This window comes from Phalacrocorax carbo, chromosome 1 (assembly GCF_963921805.1).
Source record: "Phalacrocorax carbo chromosome 1, bPhaCar2.1, whole genome shotgun sequence".
NCBI classification, from domain to species: Eukaryota; Metazoa; Chordata; class Aves; order Suliformes; family Phalacrocoracidae; genus Phalacrocorax; species Phalacrocorax carbo.
The window spans coordinates 69,991,924-70,015,784 of record NC_087513.1 but is presented as its reverse complement, the minus strand read 5'-3'; the positions used below and the strand labels follow the sequence as shown (position 1 = coordinate 70,015,784).

Sequence of the window (23,861 nt, the reverse complement as noted above, 5' to 3'; positions counted from 1 at the left end):
CTGCTCCAGCATGGCCTCCTCTCTCTGTGGGTCCACAGACCCTGCCAGGAGCCTGCTCCAGCGTGGGCTTCCCAGAGTCACAGCCTCCTGTGGGCATCCACCTGCTCCAGCATAGGGTCCTCCATGGGCTGCAGGTGGATATCTGCTCCACTGTTAACCTCCACGGGCTACCAGGGAACAGCCTGCCTCACCATGGTCTTCACCACAGGCTGCTGGGGAATCTCTGCTCCAGTGCCTGAAGCACCTCCTGCCCCTCCTTTTTCAAGGACCTTGGTGTCTGCAGAGTTGTTCCTCTCACATATTCTTACTCCTCTCTCTGGCTGCCATTGCATAGGGGTTTTTTGTTCCCCCTTCTTAAAAATGTTATCCCAGAGGTGCTACCACCGTTGCTGATGGGCTCGACCTTGGCCAGCTGTGGGTCTGTCTTAGAGCCGTCTGGCACTGGCTTTATCGCACATGGGGGAAGCTTCTAGCAGCTTCTCACAGAAGTCACCCTTGTAGCCCCTCCCCCCCATTACCAAAACCTTGCCACATAAACCCAATACACAAATCTATGTTAAATATATTTTTGTGAAAATATAACATTTGGCAAGCAAGGATTTGGCAATGTAAATTGCAGAATATCTGTTATAATACATAATTAAGACAAGCATAAGAGAATTTGAATTTCTGCTCACAAAGAGTGTGGTCCAACCTGTTACCAGACTCAGTTGACTGAGATTACTGAGTAAATAATAATATGGTAATCATCTGTCTGAAGAAGATAAACCTTAGCAGCTATGACATAACAAAAGGGTTTAGGGATCAGCAATCCTCCAAATTGGAAAAAATAAATTAAGCTTGCTTTTAACTCAAGCTAACATACTGGTAGTTGAGATGCTAAATACGGGATTTAGAAGGCTTCATTTGGCCCCTCTCTACTACAAGTCCCTGCATGATATGCTTAAACTCCCTTGTGCTTCAGTTCCCATCTGACTAATGCACAAGAATGTTCAGTGAAAAAATCATCCATTTGGGGGATCCATAGGCTAGCATGACAGGTGTTACCTACATCAATAGGTATTATAAAACCAATTGGTCTAATGCAAACATAGGCATAAAACTTAAACACTAGCAATCCTCTGCCAATGAGGTGACCTTGGATATATTTATGGTTGCTTCTGCCAGATGAAGATGAGTATGAGACAGAGTAACTGCCGGTATTAGTGAATAGCTATAAGCATATGCTTACAAACATAAGCATATACAAACAGTTTTTCTGGACCCTTGCCCAAAGTTTGCTCAAAATACTTCCAAAAAATTACTAAAGGTATGGGAAGCTCCAGGAAAGGCCCCTCTACCTACTTTCCTACATTACAGAGAAAACGTCCAAATGGTTTTCTCCTCTTTTTCACCTTCCCAGAAGCTTTTCTAGTTCCTTCTCCAATTTCTTCTCACATTCCAGGCAGCCCCTGTCACTCCTCACTCAATCACATTTTAATAGGCGTCTCCATCTTCTTCCTCCACACCTGTGAGCCCTGCACCTTAAATTCTCCCAAGCCTGAACCTCCCTGCTGCATACCCTTGCAACACTGTCAGCCTTTTCAGGAGTCAGGCTCTCACTGAAATGATGTCATGCATCTTGAGAAGTGCTAGAAGGGACCAAAATCCAGGCACTAGACAATAAACAGCAAAATCTCTGCTTGCTAGAATCTTGCGAAAACCATAATTATATCCTTTTGGGGGAAAGAAAAGAGATTGGTATGATTGCCAGGGCAGAACAGCACAAGAAACAACTAGCACACAGAGAATGTAACAGAAATTAATATTGTTTCATAGGTGCAGAGTATTCATCTTTCTAAGTTCAGGGGCTATAAGCACAAGAGTGGATGGGAGGTACCAAGCCAGACTTTGTCTCCAACCTGATCACTCCACAGGGTGCTGGGTGAGTTTGAAAGAGAGAAGAATCCAGAAAATCAAGTAAGGAATTAACCCCATAGCTATCCCAAAATGACAAATGACAAAGTGCAGCTCTCAAATATGCACAAGGCAGGAATATTTGTCCTCAGCTGGATTGGCTGCAAATTATTGCAAATGTATGTGCTGTCAGTGGGAAGCTTTCACAGCCACATAGATAAGGACTGGCAGGAATACCAAGACAGCATTGCTACAGTGTAAAGAGAGCTTTTTAGTATGTTGGTAAGTCTTGAGAAAAAGCTGCATTTGCAGGCAACTTCAAAACTCCCTTGCTACCGCCTTTATGGCAAAGGTAACAGAGGAACTAGAAGAAGGTTAGTCTTCAGCCTTATCTTTCTAACTGAAGTAAAAGTTTAGCTAGCTTTGGAAGCAGATGTGACCTCTGCTAATTAGGCTTTGGAGCTTTTTCAAATCCTGAGAAAGAAAACTGCTGACACGATGTGTCTGACCACTCCTGTTCCAGGAGGAGGCAGATGACTAAGGCCAACACCATCGTACACACTCAGAATCCATGCCAGTGATTTCCCACCCGCGAGAGAAGTGCAATCCTAAAAATCTTCTGCTTCACAGAGGAAAGATGGGTGTTACGCAAAATACATGAGGCTATTATTCAACACTAGTTTAAAAATGGGAGGCTGCTTTTGAAGAAATTAGTATGCAAGAGAATATGGTATGGTCAGAACACATTTCATTTGGGCTTTGCAAAATATAGTGTAGCACAGTAGCAAGGGAGAGCTGAAAGGGAATAGCAAAAGAAAGAGGGAAAGGAAACCCATGGCAAAGGAGAGACCATTGTAGCTCATGGGATCTGGAAAGCCAGGAACTACCTGGAAAGGAACAAAGAGACTGTAAGGGTTCAACCATGGCCATGTCAGTGTGTGATGTCGATCCACATCATTTGTGGATGCTGAAAACTACAGTGTATTCAGCCTTGTGAGGCTCACCCATCCCATGATCCTACAGCTGAGTTACAAACTCCACTAAAACCAAACCAAACCAACCAAAAACTCCCTCCAAAAAAAAAAAAAAAACCAAACACAAAAGCTAGTAGTAAGGGTCGTGCCAGAACAGCAACAGTTGTGAAGCTAGAAGATATTTCTGTAATTACACTGAAGGAACTCCAGTGCTGAACGCATTGCAGATGGAATTTGGCAAGCCAAAAATCTCCTGTTCAGAAACATGTAATATATTTTTATGGTTAAAAAATCTGCAGGCAATTTGGCTACGACAAACTGAACAGAAGCCAAAATCTCACATCCTGTAGTGACAAGTGCATTGGTCTCAAGGATGCACCTCTAGTACAGGCCTCCACATTTCTGCGAATATCAAGGGAAGGAAAACAAGTGCACATGAATGGCTTCAGCCGGTACTGCTTTCTCAGATTTTTGAAATGCACGGCATGCCTGTTAGGAGATATTTTCTAAATAGGGTTTTAAGCTGCCTGGAACAAGAATAATCTTTTTTGTTCTGTAATACAGCAACCTTTACCTGGAGGACCCACAGCAGGACCAGATCCTCCTTAAGCAGAAGTATAAAACATATTGAAAGTGATCTGAAAAAGATTCAGGGTTCAAAACCAAAACTGCTTGCACAGAGTAATGCTTCCCAGTTGGCGTACCAGTTTCTGATGCAGTCACCCTTGCTCACGAGAATCTGAATATTTCTCACTGTTGCTTAGTCAAGGTATACGAAAAAGTGGTGGATGGAAATAAATTTAAAAAAAGACAACGACAAAGTTAACCAAATCCCTGATCTTCAGGAAAGATTCTGACTTTGAGGAAGAAGGATCTGAATACAAATAGGCAGTAAACAAAAAAAACCACCACCACACAACTAAACCCCCAAAAATGTGGCTGTGCAGCAAGCTTTTGGGAGCAGCCTAATCCTAATGGTACATCTGTGTGTTTTGTTTAGTGTGAACTAGTACGTCCAATCTCTGATACTAATGCTGTTTATTTTTCTTTTCTGCTTTATTATCATCCGAGTTTATCTTTCACATCCTTTGCCTACAGTAAGCTAACCTCAACAATAACAGGATATGTACTCTAAAATTACTACGATAGCAGAGGGGAAAGAGGAAAAATTTGCTTTACCATTGACACAATCAAATTTACTATACTCGGAAGAAAATAAGAATGCGAGAGAGAAAGCTGGGCATTTAGTGACTAGGTCAACCGTTGTTCCTCCTACAGTCAAAGAACTGTACAAGGACACCGGGTGGGAAGAGGGCAGCCACTTTACATCACTTTTGCTCTCCTGGTGCAACACAGAGTGAATTTAAGCACACCCAATACTTGGCTTGATCTTTCAGTTACCAAAAGACAGAGAGAGACTGAGGAAGGAAAGAATTTAGATACCATCTTCTGCCCTTGCGCAAAACTTTGTTCATTGTAACTCAGTTTAAAACCCAAAGAACTCTATTTTCAGATCTGAAGCCTGTATTTAAGCCTGGGATGTGTTACTCATCTCTGGAATTCAGTATGGCCTTCAAAGCAATTTGAAAGAAAAACAGCTGAGCAATTTAAAAACATCAACTAAACCTTGTAGTTAGTACTTTCCTTCAATGACACATTTTTGAGAACAGATAAATTGGATCATAGTATCTTGGACTAAAGTGTGATTTTTCTGACAACCTCACAAACTGTTTAAATGCTTTAGATGTAGAATAACCCACATGGAAAACTATGTTCCAACGTGCCTACTGTTACCTAAAAAGGTGATTACAGCATGGCACTGTAAGACTTGAAAAAATTCCTCATTGCCACATCCAGTTTGTGTGTCAGAGGGAGATTTCACGGCAACGCTGAACACTTGTGAAAAAGAGAAGGAAGAGGAGAGGGAAAGGCAAAGGGGGGCACAGGGGAAACCCTCCCTGACTGTCTACTCTGCAAAGGATTTGAACTGCAGAAAAGAGGAACCATGTCAGCAAATGCCAAACCAATGCGATACCTGCCAAACCGCACCTTATCCTTCTCAATCAGCAAAAAAATTATCCGCTGCCTGATTTCTCTTACCTCACCAATAAAGGGGTAGGTTTTTTTTCCCTTATTAGGACAGTCTCCATGCTGTAAAATTCTGGCTCCAATAAGTGGCTTTAACAATATGTGCTGCACATCAGCACAAAAAGAAAGCAACTAATAAAAATAAAACACAGGAGGAGAATAAAAGGGCTGAGTCCTAAATTAAAAGGGACGACATCAGCTTAGTTCAGGCTCCAAAATCTGATCATAGATTTTATGAAAAGGAGAATTAAAATTGGAACAGATAAATATATGGAGGCTAACATTATACAGATATGTAATTACAAACTTGGCCCTGCAGATACTTATACATGAAAACGGCCTTACTGAAGTCAAGGCGACTTTTTTAATACACTTAAGTGCTTACACTGCTCAAAATATAAATCAAATGTCCTTACACGAAAATAGTGAAAAGAACGGGTGTTTTAATCTTTTCTTTAACAAAATAAAATGTAAAAGGAGTGAAAAGTTACTAAGTCAGTCAGTTCTCCATGTTTCAATTACTTTAACGATTGATGGAAGTGTTTTGCTTGTTGGATTTTTAAATGTATGGTTTTGGATTATCCAGTTTACTGTGTCTGCATTATATGGACATATATGCATATATATATATATATGTACAGAAGAACACAGAAGGCCTAAAATAACCAGAGAATTTCCCTGGTTCTTTTGAACCTTCTTGTTTACTCTGAAATAGAAACAGGGTGAATGGGGAGGCCTGGGGCTGCAGGTTTGTCAGGAAAGGGAAAGGCAGGGGTATGAAGAAGCAGGAAGAAATTCTGCCACCCCCATCCCACACTGGTTGAACACCTATGCCAACAGCGTGGCTGTGGAGGAGCTATCTGGAGTTAAGATCTGCACTAACAATGAATTTTCCAGATTTGCTGAAGCAGAAGAAGAAACCCTTGTCAGAGTGAAGTGATTTGGAAAACGTTCAGGGCTGTTTTATTTTACTTCAGCCTGAAACAAGAGGACAAAATCTTCATCTAAGTTTTCTTTCTTTTAACTTTTTTTTTTAAAATGTAGGTCAATTTGAATAAAAAATTCCAAAAAAAAAAAAGATCAGAACATTTTATTTTTAAAAAATATTGCAAAGATGCAGCTTGGTCATTTCTTATTTAGAAAATGTCAAAAAAACCACCCCATTTTAGTTTAAAAAAGTATTGCCTCTTGTTTTCACTTAGAAAAAGCTAATGTCAGAAACCTGACATGAAGCCTCAACCAGTTCTGTTCTGCCTAGAACTCCTTCAATTTTTCTTGTTTTTTTTTCTAAATTTACCTTTCATCATAAATAATTCTCACCGCTCATTTGAGGCATTTGGATTCCGAGAGAGTAATACCAGGCTGAGTCTGATATCTCTCACCACTGTCCCGGCTTGCACCAAGGCTTGGACAGGGTGCAGAATTCAGCTCAGGGCTTTCATGAAACTCTCCAGAGACACTTGTTCTCTGACAAAAGCCTAGAAATTTGTTTCTTAGTGTTACATGACTTCAGACTCAGGTGGATGACCAAAACTCCACACAAATTAATCCAGCTTTATGCTCCCAACATGAAATGCCTTGCTTGTGCTAGAGGAAGAAAATCATCTTTTACTGAGGCATGGCAGCTGTGAAACTTCAGAGATGTTCCCTTATAGACATGTACTTTGTTTGCCATAATGTTTCTTCCACTAACGATAATCTCACCCAAAAACGTTTCAGCTCTTCCAGCAAGTTTCTTTTGACCCACTGTGAGGAAAGCTCCTAAATCCATCTACAAAATCTTGAACTGGACATTCAGCCTTCAATAGCTGCTGTCCCTGTTGATGTGTAAACCAGATGCCAAAACACATGTATTTCATTCAGATGGTGACAACTAATAGATCAAGATGCTCTGTATACATGGAGTATTGTTGCCACAGCCTTTAACATAAATATGTGGGTCTACCAACAAATATATTTGCATCCAAAGCACTCACTCACCATCCCAAGTGTTTTGGACTTCATTCCCAGACATTGGGCACTGAAGTGCAACTTAGATATAAACAGTAGAGGTCACAAAGGCACAGAACATTTGAAGAAAACTGTCTATTTCTTAGTCCGTGATACGCTTGTCACTGCTGGGCAAGAGCCGTGTTCTGAGCCTGACTGGTATTCTTAGCTTTCAGAATGGAGACAAACAAGCTCACTACAGGCTAACATCTTTGTGCATCTGGTCTTTGGTTACATTATATCCTTATTTTACCTCAGTAATGTAAAAAGGTTTTTACAAATTAAGGGCTCAGGCCATTGCCCATTGGAGAACAGGAATGAAAAGCATGGCCAAGAGAGAAGACCAGAAGAAAGGGAAGAGAGAGCTTTAAGTGAAAATGAACAGCATCGATTTTTGGAGCAGAATTCATCAGATAACATAATGCCACCAACACTGCTGCTGTCTGTGGAAAAGCATCCTCTTCCACCCATCTCTTAACAAAACTAGACAATTATCTGTCTTGAGCATCCAGCCAAGAAACAGAAAAGATAACCTATAACATGAAGAACCAACCAGAAAATGCTGTGAAAAAGTGACGTGGCAACAACTAAACTGCCCATGAATAATCTGTGAAGTTTGAACAAAGGTTATAATGTGCAGGAAGAAAACATTTTACCTGTTGGCAAGGAAGACTTCTGTTTTCCTTAGAAACTCACACACTAAACATTTATTTTAGTGTCCAGCAAAGTGAGCCAATTCATTCCCTATACATTTACTAAGCAGTCTCTGTATTTTCAGGCCAACTGGAACAATTTCTTGGCTACGATGAGAGCTTCTGCTTTTAATTTCTAGTGTATCAAATGTTAACAGGATTATATTCAGCTATTTAGCAATTACAAAGTTTTCTACAAATACTACAAGTACACTGAGAGCGTATCTTTAAACCATGCAGCTGAAAAGATCATGTAAAGGGGCCATTAGAGGACATTTGCAAGAAGTTAAAAATCACATTGTACCTCATTCAAAACAGTGCAATAACAGCCGCCTCCTTTTCCCTGGAGAGTCTCCAGAGAGTTAACTTATAAGGATTTTAATACTCCTTTTCTTTTCCATTGCAATCTCCCGAGAAGACAAGAGCATTTGGAATGATTACATTATGCCTCAGCCTGGGAAGGGCAGTATTTCATCATTTATTTCACTGAGCAATGCTTTGAAGAAGCCTTTGTGGGTAATGTTAAAGGTGTTTTCCCCGCTTTTGGCCTGAGGTCACAGTGATGTTTGTTAATAGGGAATAAATCCGTTTCCAAGTTATGGCCACACATTTGATTTCTTTTAAGAGTCCTCACCAAATTGAGCTTTGCTTTTCTTCCCCAAATATGCTACTGTGAGTCTTGACAAAAAAAAAAAACAATACGTCTGGTTGTCAAGGTGTGTCTGCTCTTGTTTAGAGGCTGCTACAGGATACAAATCTCCCAAGACAGAGAACCAAGAGTATAGTCACTAATCGTGATTCTAGAGAAAGGGATTGAATTGTTTTCCCTCAGATATAATTCCACTGACTTCAGTGAAGTCACTTCACATAACATAATTGCAGGTGCTACAGCATACGCAAGCTAGGGCATTCCTCTCAGCACTCGCCCAACACTTTGGAGACAGCCAGGCATAAAGTTAGCTGGTTCCCTCTCTCACCCAAAGAGGAGTGTAGGACAATCTCTTTCAGCAAGGAAATCCAATGATTTCTAGGGTTTTTTTTAAGCAGAACAGCCAGACCCTGACATCAAGCTAAACGAGCCCCAATGCAGACCAGTGAAAGGGTCCGAAGGCTGCCTCAGAGGCTTCAGCCTGGGTCACTGCACTCAGGGCCAGCTCCCCGCAGTACATATCAAGAGTCAAGGTTTCCACCAGTTGTATCAGTATTAAAGTGCCCAAATCTCATCCACTTAGCCCTTTTCCCTCCCATGCTCTCCCCTTGCACTGGTTGCAGAGAAACAGGTACTCAGCCACTGCTGCTCCCCATTCCCATACAGCAGTAGGGGAGGGTTGGCTGCCACAGCCTGTGGCTGTATTCCACCATGGACCAACACAAAACAAACCCATTTGACATGCTTCTAGTTAAGTTATTATTTATTGCCCAATTTCTGAAATCACAATGAAGGATTTCAGATTCCTGGAAGGGACTTCTTGGAGGGCTGAGCTCCCTCTCCCTTCAAGAGCACAGGATTTCATGCTGGAAACTCCAAAAACAGGCACCCAGAAATCCCAGTTGCTTTTCAAAACCTCTCCCAAATTTTAAACAAAACTCTGAATAAATCATAGTATTTTAGAAACATGGTAGTATTCTGTTTCCCACCCCTCAACATATAAAGCAGACAAACAAAACAACACAGGACCCAAAAAAGCAGATAATTTCTTTGGTGATATTACACAGACTAACTGATTTTCTTTTCTCACTTCCCTCCCACATTCAGGGATGAATGTGCCATGAGGACTTTATTTACTCAGGGAATTAAGCAATCTGAGTTATGTGAAAGCTTTCACACAAACTATGAAACTTCTGCAAACTTCCCATTAACAGGACGCCAATTAGCAACCAGTCCTTCCTTCTTCCACTGAACAAAGCAATTTACATTCTGCAATTCAGGTAAGAGAAATGCATAGATGCAAAGACTTTTCCTTTAGACAACAGAGCACAGTATAGCAAAAAAGGGAGGAAAAGAAACCCGGTCTGCTTTCAATGCTTACTCCGCAGTACAACCAGCTTCCCAACCCGTTACACCATTCTGTTCCCCTTTCCCATCACCAACATCCAGCACTTCCTACACAATACCAAAAGGCTAAAGCCGTACAGATATCATAATAAATCGGCAACTCACTTGGAAAGGCTTGACAAGTTCTGCCTGCAGTATGATCTGCTGATCATGTCTGCAGCGTATGAATCAGTGCAAACTGCTGCCAGATCCAGGGAGCAAATGGACGGATGATCAGGGCGTGGAATGAGATAATAAAAATGCCATTATCCTTTCAGGCATGCGAGACTCATTGGATGCTCTTTCCACCCCACAGGTTAACCATTTGGTCGGTCCTGTAGCTCCTGTAATGACACACTCTATTTGCCTATTGTAAAGCTCATTATCTATCTTGTATCCTCCTTCCCTCCCTTCGCCCTCCTCTGTTCTGTGATCATATGATTATTATTTTTTTTTTACTGTATTCTCTCTAGTAGATCCTCTTTCCTATGTCTGGGCCCCCAGTTACAGAAATTCCTGCAGATTTCTCAGCTGTTCAACTTGACCAACAAATGCTTGCTTCCCATTCAGTTTTCACAAGAAGCGTTTCTGTTTAGCAAGTTTGTCTGAGCACCGAGCAGCCTGAGCACTGCACAGAGGTGCCTTCACAAGTATTTGCTTGTAGGAAAGTCACATTCCAGCCTGCGGAGAGATGATGAGGGGAGAGGACCCAAATATAAAACAATGGTCCAGGAAACAGTCCTCTCTTTTGATCGTAAATCATTGCCTAAGTATTTTGCAGGCACTTGCATCCAGTCTAACTTGTGAAAGGTCAAGCTGGATCAGATAGCTTAAAAAGACTACAGGGTGATTGCCAAACAGGAAGAAATCCAGGAAGGTGGGAAGCTGCTGCAAGCTCAACTGCAGTCAGGGTAAGACCATCTTGTGTTTAGCAAAGGGATTTAAAACAGGGCTGGAGCTAAATCCAACCTAACAGACTCTCCTCAATGTTCTTCCATCTAATCCAGAGAATGAGGCAGGAAATAGAAATGCAAACAAAGTGATTTAAATGGAGGCATCATCAGTTACCATGATTTCACATGCTTGGCTCTCATACCCCTTTAAGCCCGCATATGTGAATAAACTGAAACAGCTTACTGTGCAGTCCTTCAGCCATTCCACCCCGGGCTCTGATCTTGTTAAACCTCATAAATTACAAGGGTGGGTGTGGATGGATTAGTACTCTGAAGGGAAATCTCTACTGCAAACTCGCCCTTTTGTGGGAAGGAGTGCGTGGGTTCAGTAGGTGGCACTCTTACCTTAGAGTGAGCACGGAGGCAATCACCTCCACGTAAAGCCATGGAGGATGCTGGATGTCCAGAGAGTCATTAACCTTGACAGATTTTTCTCAGAGCTTACAAGAAACCAAAGGCATGGGGCACTGGTATTCACTTACATTCTGCTCAAATCCTGCACTCAATAATGTTTTCTTTTTCCCTCCCCAAAACTCCCTCTACGGTTTCAACGGGGCAGATTTTTGTGAGAAGGTAACAATTTTGTGCTTTATAGATAGGTCAAGGATTCCCATACAAGAATGTAGAGGTTCAGGGGTTTTTGCACACTCAGAAACAGGTCTGCAATACACCAAGAAGCTGCTATTTCTTCATGTACACCGCCGGCAGAACCAGCCCCTCGTTCTAAAATATATGTAAAACCCCCCATCTTTTAGTGTATAAAATATACTGGAATTCTGATCTAGAGCAAGGAAATGCTAACTGTGCTGATTGCAAAGGGAAAAAACCATGGTTTCCATTTCTGTGATGGCAGAGAGATCTGCAAACAAGATGAGGGTGCAGCAGGCAGGCCGTCTCCATTTCATTCCCTCTGTTCTCAAGGGAAAGAGGGCATGTAAGGCAGTGGGAATGCACAGAGTCCTTAAAAAATGCTGGTGAGAAGGGACTTGTCTTTAATTTTCCTGGAAAAGGCATTTCCACTACTGGGGAATTACAGAAGCAGAATTCTTCCCTCTGGATAAGCATTAGTTAAACAGAGATTGTATTGCTGTTCTGCCGAAATACACATTTTAATCAGATGCCAGATGTAAGAGTTGATGTTTATGAAACTATAAACTGGGTTCCAAAGCAGCCCTACAGATTTCTAATACAGGTCTGTATTTACTACTGTGTCACAGACAACCTTTTTTTCCAGTTAAGTGAATTTTACACCCTTTTTAATCCATCCTGGAAAAGTTAGGTTATTGCAGTGCTTACAAACAAGACTCTTACCACACAGGATAAAAATAAAATCAAATTGATTATCCTCTAAAACATTACGGTCTACATCTTCAAAGAATAGTTACAGATTTTTCAAAATATCTGCCCCTACCAGCACGCAGATTCTGGCTCTAGATGGCAAATCTGACCTATTTGTTGGGTTATTAGGAACAGGGGAAGCCTCTTGCACTTGTAGTAGACCCCAGAACCATTTCAAAACGTCCCCCTTACACTAGTAGAGTCAGAAGAACCCCAATTTTTTTTTCTTTGCTTTTCCAAATAATGTTTTGAATTATAAAATTCTGGAGGACAACTTCACTCCAGAAGAAACACAATGTTTCACATGGTCAGCCTATTTTTTATTTGGAGCAAGACTTCTAACACCCATACCTGTAGAGGTACAGGCATGTTCTTGCACCTACCTCTACAGCACTACTGAGAATAGATGTCATTTACCTACTCAGTGAGCAATAAATAATGCTGGCCATGCAAGTCTATCCTCAACTCATGTGCCATCTTTCCCTGCAAATGAAGAACTGAAGATAAATAAGGTGAGCAAATCCCATTTCCAAACAGTATCAGTCTCTCTGCCCAATTGTCTGTAGTGCTAATCTGTGAGAGGTATCTTTATCAACAACTGCTCAAAATCCTCTGCAGGTTGGTGTCCCACATACTAATTTTTAATTTGACAGCGCTAGTGTTGATTATTTTTTTTCATCCAGATATTGCTACATCCATGATTTGTCACACTTGTAAAGCTGCAAGATCAAATGTGCAATTCTGGACACAGGCACATTAATCCACTGTGTACAGGCAATGAGCGAACTGCCAAGTGGACCTGGGCTGACCCATAATGAGCAACATATGCTTGCACTGGTGAGTGTCCAGGATGCCTCACCTTCAGCTGTGCTGGGAGCTGCGCCCATCATTTAAGTCATAAGGCCCGTTCAGCTGAGGAACATCACTGTTTTAACTAGAGCTACAGGGACATTCAGTTTGCAGTACAAAGGAGGGCTCTGCCAAGGCCAATGCATGCAATGCCAAGCATTTACATTCAGTTGGGTGCAGACCCAGCAGCTCCTTGAGTTTACAGCAATGCAGAACTGGTTTCCTTGAAAGAGGCTGACACAGCCAAGATTTTGCCATGTTTGCAACCCCTTTAAAAAGGGGGTGGGAGGAGGATCAGAGTCAATTATAGATCCTTGCACTTAATAAACCCTTTATTATTTTGAAGCCAAGTGTTTGTTGTTTACTTTCTTCAGTAACTTAACTGAGAGTGATATTCTTAGTACCCTGTGGCCCTGAGGCAAAAATGTTGCATATGGAGCAGCAAGAGGCAAATCACCTTCTCCTAGATCATTTCAAAAATTCACATGGGCATCTAAAGCATGAAAAATTATGGGGGCAGGAGATGCATGTCTCAACCTGATTTCCTTGTACGTTCTGATGCTTCAGAGATTATTAGTTGTTTCTAGGACACCAAGACCCCTAAAGAAGACACTAGAAAGAGAAAAAAAACTAAGTAAACAAACACTAACTAAACTAGGGTATTTGAGAGGTGTCATTTACACCAATGAACTCAAGTCAAATGGCTCTGTAAGAGCGTAGGCTCATCTATTACAACAATGAAAGGAACAACAGGGCCTTTCCTAGCTTCTCAATATTAAAAGCAGCAAAATGAGGAGGAGGAAGGAGACGTGAGAGCTTTCCAAAAGGAAATTATTACTGGGAGGTTCCAATGTCTACTCATACTAAGAATGTCCAGAGGTCATCCAGAGAGCCACTTAATATTTTATTTGTTATTTTTACTTTAACCATTCCTGCATGCGAGGCAGAGTTGTCAGTGAACTGATCACAATAGCCCATGAATCTTTTTTCTTTTGAGATTATGCTGAATTTAGAACCTGACAGAGGCACACGCACCATCCAGACGATGCCTTTCCATATGTATCCTATTCCTTTCTGTACCCGTTTGTCAACAGCAGATTTACTGTGCTGCTTACTGTTCTTGCCCTGTTTTTCAAATACCTTCATGTTTCTTTAGCTTTTTGTTTAGCCCTTTTCCAAGTTGAGACAGTTTTTAAATGGGCAGGCAAATAACTTACAGAAATGTATCTGATTTGTTTCAGAGACAGTAAATACCTCACCCTGCACTGCTTCTCCTCTGTGCCACTAGTCTGAAATAAGTAGGCAGACTTGTAGAGAACTTTGCAAACCTACTGGCATTTTGCAAGAGAAACAGAACTCTGTTTTTTTATGAAAATTCATTCTAATGACATTAACATCTGCTCCTTGTTTGAAGAATATTTTTAACTGTTCCCTCCCTGGGAAAATTAAAGATGCCAGCCTCTTTCATGTTCTCATGGATTAGACAAACTCTCTTGATTTTTTTAAGGTCTGTTCTGAAATGCCCCGATACAGTTCACTGCAGGGAACTCTGTGTATGCGTCTCACAGGGTAGAAAGGATCTGCATTCACCCTCCTATGAGGTTTCACTCTAGGACACTAGCATGTGAGCAGGAACTTCATTTCACAGATGAACAACAGTTGGCGTATTAAATCATATGCAGTAGGTAAAGTCTGGCAACCCACCCATAAGATCTTGGAGTAAATCTCTGGAGTACTCGTAAAAACAAGGCTATGTACTTCATCAAAAAATTAACTGTCTCTTACTATGTATTTTTCCTCCAGTCCAGTTTTAAATATCTCAAGTAATAGGGATTCTGCCATTTCCCAGTGGTAAGTCTTCTGTGCTCTTACAGGGTTCAGTACTAAGAAGCCATCCTATGGCTGTGACATCTATTCCTCCCCTTATTTTTTAACCATAACCCATAGTTATATCTACCTGGATGGCTATAAACAGGGCAGTGCCAAAAATTTTAATGTGTTCAGTGAAACCTGTGAGTAATACTTACCCAACCATGTAAGTGGATATATCTATTAAAATACATACTCAGATTGGAGTATGTAGTTTTGGGTTTGGACTTATGCATGTGCAAATCATGGAGGCACATACAAACAGAGTTTGCATGCTCACATGCACACGTTATCATGTAGCTAATACCTTAGCAGGCGATAGAACTATTTGCACAGACAAGTTCTGCAGGAGTGGGAACACAAGCCTGTACATCAAAGTGCAAGAACCTGAAGCCTGAAATTGTAAACTCTTGCAATAATGTGCTTCCAGATACTGAAGACCCACATAGAGCTTGTGCAGCACTTGGTCCTTCCTGTCTGATGCCTGCTTTGCTGGGACAGGCTGGCCTTGGACAGTGCAGTCAGGAGTTTGGTCCTCTGCAGGGCAGAGAATTTAATTTTCTCTGACTGTCTTCAGTTCTTGAGGTATTAATATTATCCTGGTTCTCAAATGGAAAAGTTACTAACTGCATGTATGGCTGTAGCAGTAAACAAAACAAACTCCAAGACAAGTGTTAAAAAGATATTCCAAGGAGAACTTCCACTGTAAATTGAAACTTGATTAGAAAAACATATTTTCTGCAGTTTGCGTTCTCTATCAGTTACTTATGGGGCAATGCACAATCCAGAAATAAAGAAGTATAATATTTCACGGGTGTGATAGACTATTTCCACCAAAGCATAGTTTTTGTTTTATGTCATGTTTTCACTGCTTTCAGATAAACACTAAAATCCAAACAATAGTCTCCATACAAGAGTCAGGATATAGCTACCTTCTGGTCATTTGAACAACTGAAATGGAGGAAACCATGAGGGAAGCATTCACAAAGGCTATCTTTACCTCCTCTCCCTATGCCCTGGCACTGTCACTAGCAAGGGACAGACTTGGGTTCCCTCCTGCCCTGAACAGGAGCCGGTTTCTCTCCAGGCACCAGCAGCAGCAGAGGGAAGGGCCACCATTTCCCCATTCACTTCCGTACCCATTCTTTTGTGCTTTACGCATTTCAGGGACACATGCCAATTCTCACAGCAATAAAAAGCAATCTATTATTTTGGCTGGCAAAATTTAAAATTTGCTGTCTCTCATTTATACCTGAACCGTAGCTTGCTTGGAGCAATAACTGCTATTAATAAATTTCAGCTTTAGCAGTGAGAAGGATAGTATTCAAAGCCCAGAAACCTGTGTTTGGACTTGTAGGACTTTGCTTACAGCCTTGTAGGATAATACTTGCAGAGTCCACAAAACAGAAAGCTGAATAAGCATAAGCTGCCAATAATGTAGATGCAAGTCCTCTCTGCCCCAACTGTTTCTGGCAATAGTTAATTTCAACACCACTTTCAAGACAGGTTTTATACAAAAATTATTAATGTTATTTTTAATATATTAGCAGGCATGCTCCAAACATTACTATTCACTTCAAACTTAGCCACAAAAGCCAGAAAGAGCCACAATGTGGTAGAGGTGATACAAACATAGAGGATAGATGCGTCTCTAGCCAAAACAGGTTATGCCTTGATTTTACTGCTGAGTGGGCATGGGTGGAAGCCTAAGCCAAAACTCCTTAACAGACTCCCCAGTAAACAACAGTAAACTCATGAAGCGTGAAGCGTGGGAACTATTCATCCTTGTGTGCCACCACATACTAGTGAGAGCATCCACTGCCTCACTTCAGTCTGAAGCCATGGTCCAAGTTCAGGCTTCAGGCTTGATCCTTCTCTGCTGGAAGAGTTTATACAAATGTGTGCACAGGCACACACGCACGCAGTTCTGGAAAGAGAAGCTCATTTCCTGCTGGGCCAATTTATGGAGATGTTCCTGTACCAAAAGCTCCTATCTGATGATACTCTGAATTCTACTGGTGAACAACATCCAAGCCCCAGTTGGGATCATGACTTCACAAACAACCCATAAACTCAACTAGCAAAAACCATCCGAATTCCACTGAAGGCAGCAACTGTTCAACAGCTTATGCTACTTGAACAGCTAGGAGATATTCAAAACACAAACTTTGACTAGAAATAATCAGCCTGGGCCTTTCTTATCCCTGAACTTTGCTTAAAAATATGCAATTGGAGCCTCAGACCAGGACCCTGCCTCATGCAGGTTAATGATCAGTTATACCCCTGTCTGACTGGACTGCTCATTTCTAATAACTGGTAATGGCCCTTAGGTGTTTTGGAAGAGGCTTTATTTCACTAGCTGCACAGGGATTACTGACTAACCGGATGCTCCCAGGAACTTTTGGAGAGCAAACAGTGTCAGTTTATTTAATAACTTTCAAAGTGAAACTAAAATCTTGTCCAAATCATGTCTCCTCTGATTTAATTAAAACACACCACACATACTGCACTGCTCTGTTAATCATTAACAAAGTTAATTGAAGACAGAAGATGAGACTTTTCTTTTCTTTCGTTCAAAAGCCTCCAGCCAGTGGAAAACTTCAAAAAACATTCCAAAAAAAGACCAGTACAGTATGATTTTTGTTAGAATGGTCAACACGTCAGTATGTTTTTTCCCCTTCTTCTGTATTTCTGATTCCTATAGGAATGCATGTTAAGAGAGGGTGGTTTTTTTTTCTTGCTTGGCAAAATACCTTTCCCAAATTTTCTAAATATTGCCTGGTATTTGCGTCAGTGTGACAGTCATTGGGTTTGACAGGAATCAGATTGCTAAACCCACACAAAAATGCTTTGGAAATTAGGGGCTAGTTATACATTCAATTTCATTCAAATCCACTTTAGTAAACTGGCACGGAGTGGATCCGAACCATCCCCATTATCCCTTCACTCTCTAGTCCACAACAGAAGTTTCTTCAGCACATTGATCTCTATCCTAACTTTTAGACTCACTCACAACACATGTTGTCTGATAAATCTCCTTAGCACTCTTGTCCCAATCCATTTTCACTTTCCAAGACAACCTAGCAATCCATGAAACTTATTCTCCCTGTGCAGCAAGCCTTTCCAATTTCTTCCAGGGAGGAACCAACTAGGAAATTAAACAGCATTAGAAGTGTAACACTTTGTGGACTATTCAAGAGACAGTATACATCCAACAACTATTTTTCCAACAGTTCTCCTTTTTTGAAGGACACCAAAACAACAACAACAACAACAAAAAACAACCAAAACAACCTAAACGGAAAAGATTGCTTTCTTCATTTTCTTTGGGTCTTAGGGAAATCTAAACACAAAATCTTCCAGTCTTATTGGTACAGTTGTTATCTAATGGGATTTCCCTCTTGAAAGCAACAAAGGGTCAAGGCTGAGCACTTCCACAAGGCCTGTCATATCTGATCAGGACAGCACCCGTCAAAGCTGGATTCTTGCCTCCAGCCATGGCTCGTGCCTAATGTTTTAGAGGAAAGCAATGGGAAAAGAAAAAAGCAAACCACACTGCACCTGGTCCATTGAGCAAAGCTCCCCCTGCACAGCAAAATTCCTCTCTGCCTCTGCCCCCTGCAGGCAGGCAGCTGGGACTCTGCCACTCTGCCCCGTACAGGCATAGCTGTCTGCACTGCAGGGTCTTTAAAAAAAAAAAAAGAAGAAAGTAATCTATTGCAGGGTAATACTCATTAAAGGGTTTCAAGGAGTTAAAATGAAATTACTATAAATGTTCAGTATTCACATCACAGCATATACATCAAGACATAATGATCTGGGGACTTAAATTACTCCAGTGTAATAAAAGACCCGAGTATATTTTTGTCTTTGTTATTTCTCTGTATACCTGAGTGCTAATACTTATTTCTTCACTGAAGTACCTGAAATCTATTGCAATTTAATAACAGAGCATGGGAACAACTCTTTAAGACATTGCGTATCTAATCCTAGCTTCTCCTGGAAAATGGCTCTCATGTCACACCTTACACTATCGGGACAGGCCAGTTTGCATAAACCCTTAAGACCATGATTTCTCCCTATCTACACTGTACAGCCTCAAACCTACATTAAGGTTCTTGACATGTTTGCAAAAGGACAGTCCAATGTGCTCGAGGCTTCAGACCTCATCCACGCTACCCAGATGCCCTGGGTGCAGACAAGTGCAAGCACCGTTACAACTGACAGCCCCAGCTCAGTGTCTCCTGAGCACAGCCCAGCATGGCCAGCAGTAGGCACCATGGACAGGAAGCCTTAGACCGCAAGACTAAACTCTTTAGCATCTTAACCATTCAAGGGGCAGGTTGTTGTGGCTTAACCTGGCAGGCAGCTAAAAACAACACAGCCATTTGCTCACTTCCCCCCTGCCCCAACAGTGGGATGGGGGAGACAACTGGGGATGGACACACACACACACACACAAAAAAATTAATGGGTTGAGATAAAGACAGTTTAATAGGACAGCAAAGGAATGGAAAATAATAACAATGATAAAAGAATACACAAAACAAATGATGCACAATGCAATTGCTCACCACCTATGAACCAACACCCAGCCCCAAGCGGCAATCACTGCCACCCAGCCAACTCCCCCAGTTTAAATAATCAACATGACATCATATATTATGGAATATCATCTGGGCAGATTGGATCAGCTGTCCCAGCTGTGTCCCCTCCCAGCTTCTTGTGCACCTGGCAGATCATGGGGAGCTGAAAAGTCCTTGACTAGCATAAGCACTACTTAGCAACAACTAAAACATCAGTGTGTTATCAACATTATTCTCATCCTAGATCCAAACCACAGCACTATAGCAGCTACTAGGAAGAAACTTAACTCTGTCCCAGCCAAAACCAGGAGACAGGTACCAGCATATGAAGAAAGCCTCTCAGCTCTGATCTTCTGCTGAGCACACTCGAGCCTCCAGCAGCTATGCACAGCCTTGGGTCCCCTCATCAGCACAAAGCCACGAACCACTTGGGAGGCAGACCCTTGGGAAGGAAGAGGGGCAGCTGCAACCCTTTACACTCTATATGGGTTGTTTTGTTATTTTTCTAGGCCTGCTTTGGTTTTCATTTGTAAACATCTTATACATTAAGGTATCCATGAAGAAATGCATTTGTAAACAAACATCTGTGCAGTGCTCTCTGAAAACAGAGTCTGTCTCAACTCTTTCCCATTGTTCACGGACTTAGGAAAGCAGCCCTATCAGCCCAGCAGCCAGCAGCTGAGGGATGAAGCAGCACCATATGGGTGACAGGTGAAGTCCCCAGGCTGCAAGACTGCAACCCAGGCATGCTTCCTTGTCACAGCAGGGTTCACATCCCTCCTTCAAAACCTGCCCATCATCACAACACTCTAAATATTTCTTAATGCTTTTTGGACAGATGGTTCCTATGGTGAGGGTAACCTCAGAGACACCTGGGCAGGTATGGGGCGGCATGCATTCCCCACCTCTTCTTTTCTGTGGGCATAACACAGGCGCTTGCATGAGGACTTTAACTGTGTGTCTAGGTTAAGCATCCAAGCAGTTTGCCATCCAGCTGGGTAACAGAGTGAGAAAAGTCTTTTAGATCTGAGAGCAGGAGAAGCAAATGTAAGCGGTCATCTGTGTTTAAGGGAAACTGATAAATATGGAACTATTCCCCTCCCACAACGTTTAAAACCCAGTTACTGGGCCAGTCTCAAAAGGACCAGCATCCCTGTACAATTGTCCCAGATCTGTCATGTCACAGCACAGTGTTCTTTGGGACTTGATTTGGGTACAAAAAATATACCTTCCCCAAACTTGCACTAGCCAGTAAAGTTTTTTGGCATGCTACAAGATGGAGAAGAAAGAGCCTGAACCTCAGCTGTTCTTCCACTAGGCAAAGAACAGGCAAATCCCCTTTGCCACTACTGAACATAAGAATTCCTTATCAGCTCTCACTAGCTGGGATGGTCCTGCATCCTCTGCAATCTGCCACTAACCAGTGGTCTCACTTTTCCATTCAATTCCTCATATTAAGATGGAAAAAATGTAAAAAAAAAAAAAAGGCTTAAAAGAAATGTAACCTTTTCCCAAAAACAGCCGACCGACTTGTCTTCAAGGAGATTTAAATAACGTAGCTATCAAAAGATCCAGTCCAAACTGCATAGAGAAATATTGACCACTGGCTACAAAGAAAAATAATTTTAATTTTCAAATGGCAGACCTCCCCACCAGATCTGCCAAGAGCTGCAGCCTGAGCTCTAGATCTGTGTCTATAGTTTCGTGACAATGTTTTGTGCCCTGAGAGAAAGCTTCAGAGCGTCACATTAATGAATAAACTTCATGGGATGGGAAGGATTCCAAGAACTCCTCCTTCACGGGCTTTTATGGAATTTAGAGGTTTTGGAGACATTAATGCGTATGCAGTATTACAACCTTCCCCCCTGAAATAAGTCATTATAACAGGAACTTACTCTTCCAGTCTAAGCAACTTACATTAAGAAAGTGAGCATTTTCTATCACTCCTAAGTGCAGGAAACTGGAGACAAACCTGTTCTTAGAGCACCATCTTTGCACCTAACGAGCTGCTGACCAGCATTTCAAGGTTTTCATAGTAATAATAGCAACATGTCACTAAAATGGCCACTAGAAATTTTAATTCACTAAAACTCTTCAAAACTATTAAAATCATGTTTCCAATAAACATTTCAGAAAAGCATGGAAGAGAGAAATCGGAAACATTTTCAGAAACTTGGCAGAGTTTCAAATACTTCTAACATTTGAGAACAATTTTTTTTTCCTCTTTCAGAAAAGGTTTGCCGTTTTTTCATCAGCATTCATTTATTTACACTGAAACCGCTGTGAAATTCTGAGGTCAAAACTAAGCAAGAACTTGAGGATTTGGCCCTGTAGAAAGCAGAAAAATCCCAACAGCTCCGAATGCCAAGGCAGAGCTTAAAAGCAGAATGGAAGCATTAAAGTGAATTCGTCACAGTCTGCCAACAAGCAAGCTAACTAACTATTGATGAGATGTTCTGTGATAAAATTTAGGTTTTGGTTGTGTTTTTTTTTAATGTTGAAGCTCTTGAAAAGACTGTTTCAGGCTCAGATAAGCCAGATGCTATCTCAGCAAAGGTTTCTGAAGCCTCCAAAGAGCTCTGAAATCAATCAAAGATCTTTGGGCTTCCCCAACGTGTTTAGAAAGGTGAAGGGGAGCCAAGATACATACTTCTGATACACTCATTAAAACAGCCAAGGACACTGATACTTGTGCAAAGCACACTGTGTAATCAAAGCCAAACAGATCTTGGGTGGGTGCTTAATGGGTTCTTGTCTAGCATTGTGACAGCACGGCATTCATAACAGGCGAGAAGGCTCCTTCCTCATGGCCAGGTTGTGCAGCCTGTCTAAGGGCAACAGTTTAACTGATCCCAGGGGGATGGTGCCCACAGGACATCCTGCTCCTTTCCTCCCTACCCACAGGTCCCAGCCACCCATCCTCACACATAAGGAGGACCTGGCAGTGGTCCGTGCAGCCTGCAGGGCAGAAAAACAGCACCCTGATCCCACATGGTGGGTGTTAGGCTGTTTATGCAACCAAGGCAGCTGGGAGAAAGAAGTCTGCGTGGGTTTGTCACTCTGCACCACAACTCCACACAACTCGAGCAAGCCTCAGTGGAGACACGACCACTCAGCAATGGGGAAGGGACCTCCTCTCCAAACACCATCATAGACAAAGACTCTTTCTGCATCACTTAATGGGATTTAAATGAACATCTGCAACTCTTAGGATCTTATAAAAAGAACAGCTGGCCTAGACCAGTTCTGAACCCAAAGAATAGTAGATAGCAGACATTTTGGGAGAGTAAGAAACTGTACAGGAGAGAAACAAGCATCGTGTGATCCTTCACTAGTATTTTTTTTCCCGTGAGTGTTATTAAACATGCATTCCTCTTAAATGCAATCCCTTTCCAAAACCCAAGTCGTCCACACCCTTCCATTTGAACCCCCAATATATTTTTTAAAAGTGTACTTCCTAAAACCCAAAACCTAGACAATATACCTCTCAAATAACCCAATCAAATTATGGGATGTTTACTTTTTCCATTATTATTTAGGAGGAAAAATATGAATCATCATAATCCCTAGACAGGAGAATATTTTTATATTTACATTCTTATAATTTACAAAAATCAAAATAGGGACACTTTTTGAAACATTATAACCTTTTTTTGTTATTTTTTTTCCTCTAAAATCTTCCCAGAAAAAACTCTCATCTGTGATAAGACATGGCATGCAAAATTTCAGGGGATATAAAATTCTTTGGAGAAAGTTAAGGGAAATTGATTCAACTGGGAAGATAAGTCTGATGCTTAACTTGACCTGGCTACTCCTGGTGCACATGACAAAGTTTAAGAGGTTAAATGTGATTCTGAGACTAGTATGGTGCAGTTTTTGTTTTTAGAAACTCTACTTTTAATTGAAATGAGAGATAAAGAAAACGATCCTTTGATGAACAGGGTCTGGCTTTAGGCGTTTTCTTATCAAGATGGCCACATTCAGAACCCACCCACCAACATACCAGAAACCACAGTTGGCAAATGCTACATGCAAAGGCATTTCCTGTGTTCTGATTTTCTAGCTGAGGGCCAGATGCTTCACGATCCTTCCTTAAAAGCGCAGTTAAAGGAGTGGGCGTACAGAGCCTTGCCTGATCTTGCATGGTCTATGCAAAGACCAGGTAGCATCCCATCCACATGCTCAGCATCAAACAGGCAGTGGTCTCTTCCCTTATTCTGAGTTCCCTGCCCCAGTGAAAAGAGGGCCAAAGGACTACTTTTTCTACTCCTTCACCTTATAAACTACAGTTTATAACCCAAACTTGCTAAATTAAGTAGTAATTATTGTGGTCCCCGTCCATGTGATTTGCCAAAATATCACAATGAAAGGAACAGAAAACATTATTTGAAAAAGTAAACAGCAGCTGAAGGGCCTAGAGAGAGCATTGTGGTTTACATCAACCTACAACATGCTCTACCTACACCACTTCCAACATGTTACTTCCAGCTTTCTCTCCCATTATCTTTAATATATAATAGGATAATTACTTATGCGAAATTCTCCAAAACCACTTACCTCATGTAGAAGTGAAAGACTGTTTCAAAAGTAGG

At 41.5% G+C, this 23,861-nt stretch overlaps 1 protein-coding gene across 9 annotated transcripts in view; it reads right to left on the bottom strand.

Annotated features, from left to right (window-relative positions):
* CALD1 (caldesmon 1) overlaps nt 1-23,861 on the bottom strand; it is a 202,596-nt gene that overhangs the window by 47,406 nt on the left and 131,329 nt on the right. Inside the window, exon 1 of one of the 9 annotated variants that reach the window (XM_064458966.1) lies at nt 9,801-10,002. The exons of the other annotated variants lie outside the window; for them this stretch is intronic. Coding sequence (XP_064315036.1) covers nt 9,801-9,847 — 47 coding nt within the window. The 5' untranslated portion in view covers nt 9,848-10,002. Of the gene's footprint in view, nt 1-9,800; nt 10,003-23,861 lie in introns of those variants that run through there. 9 annotated transcript variants of the gene reach the window in all.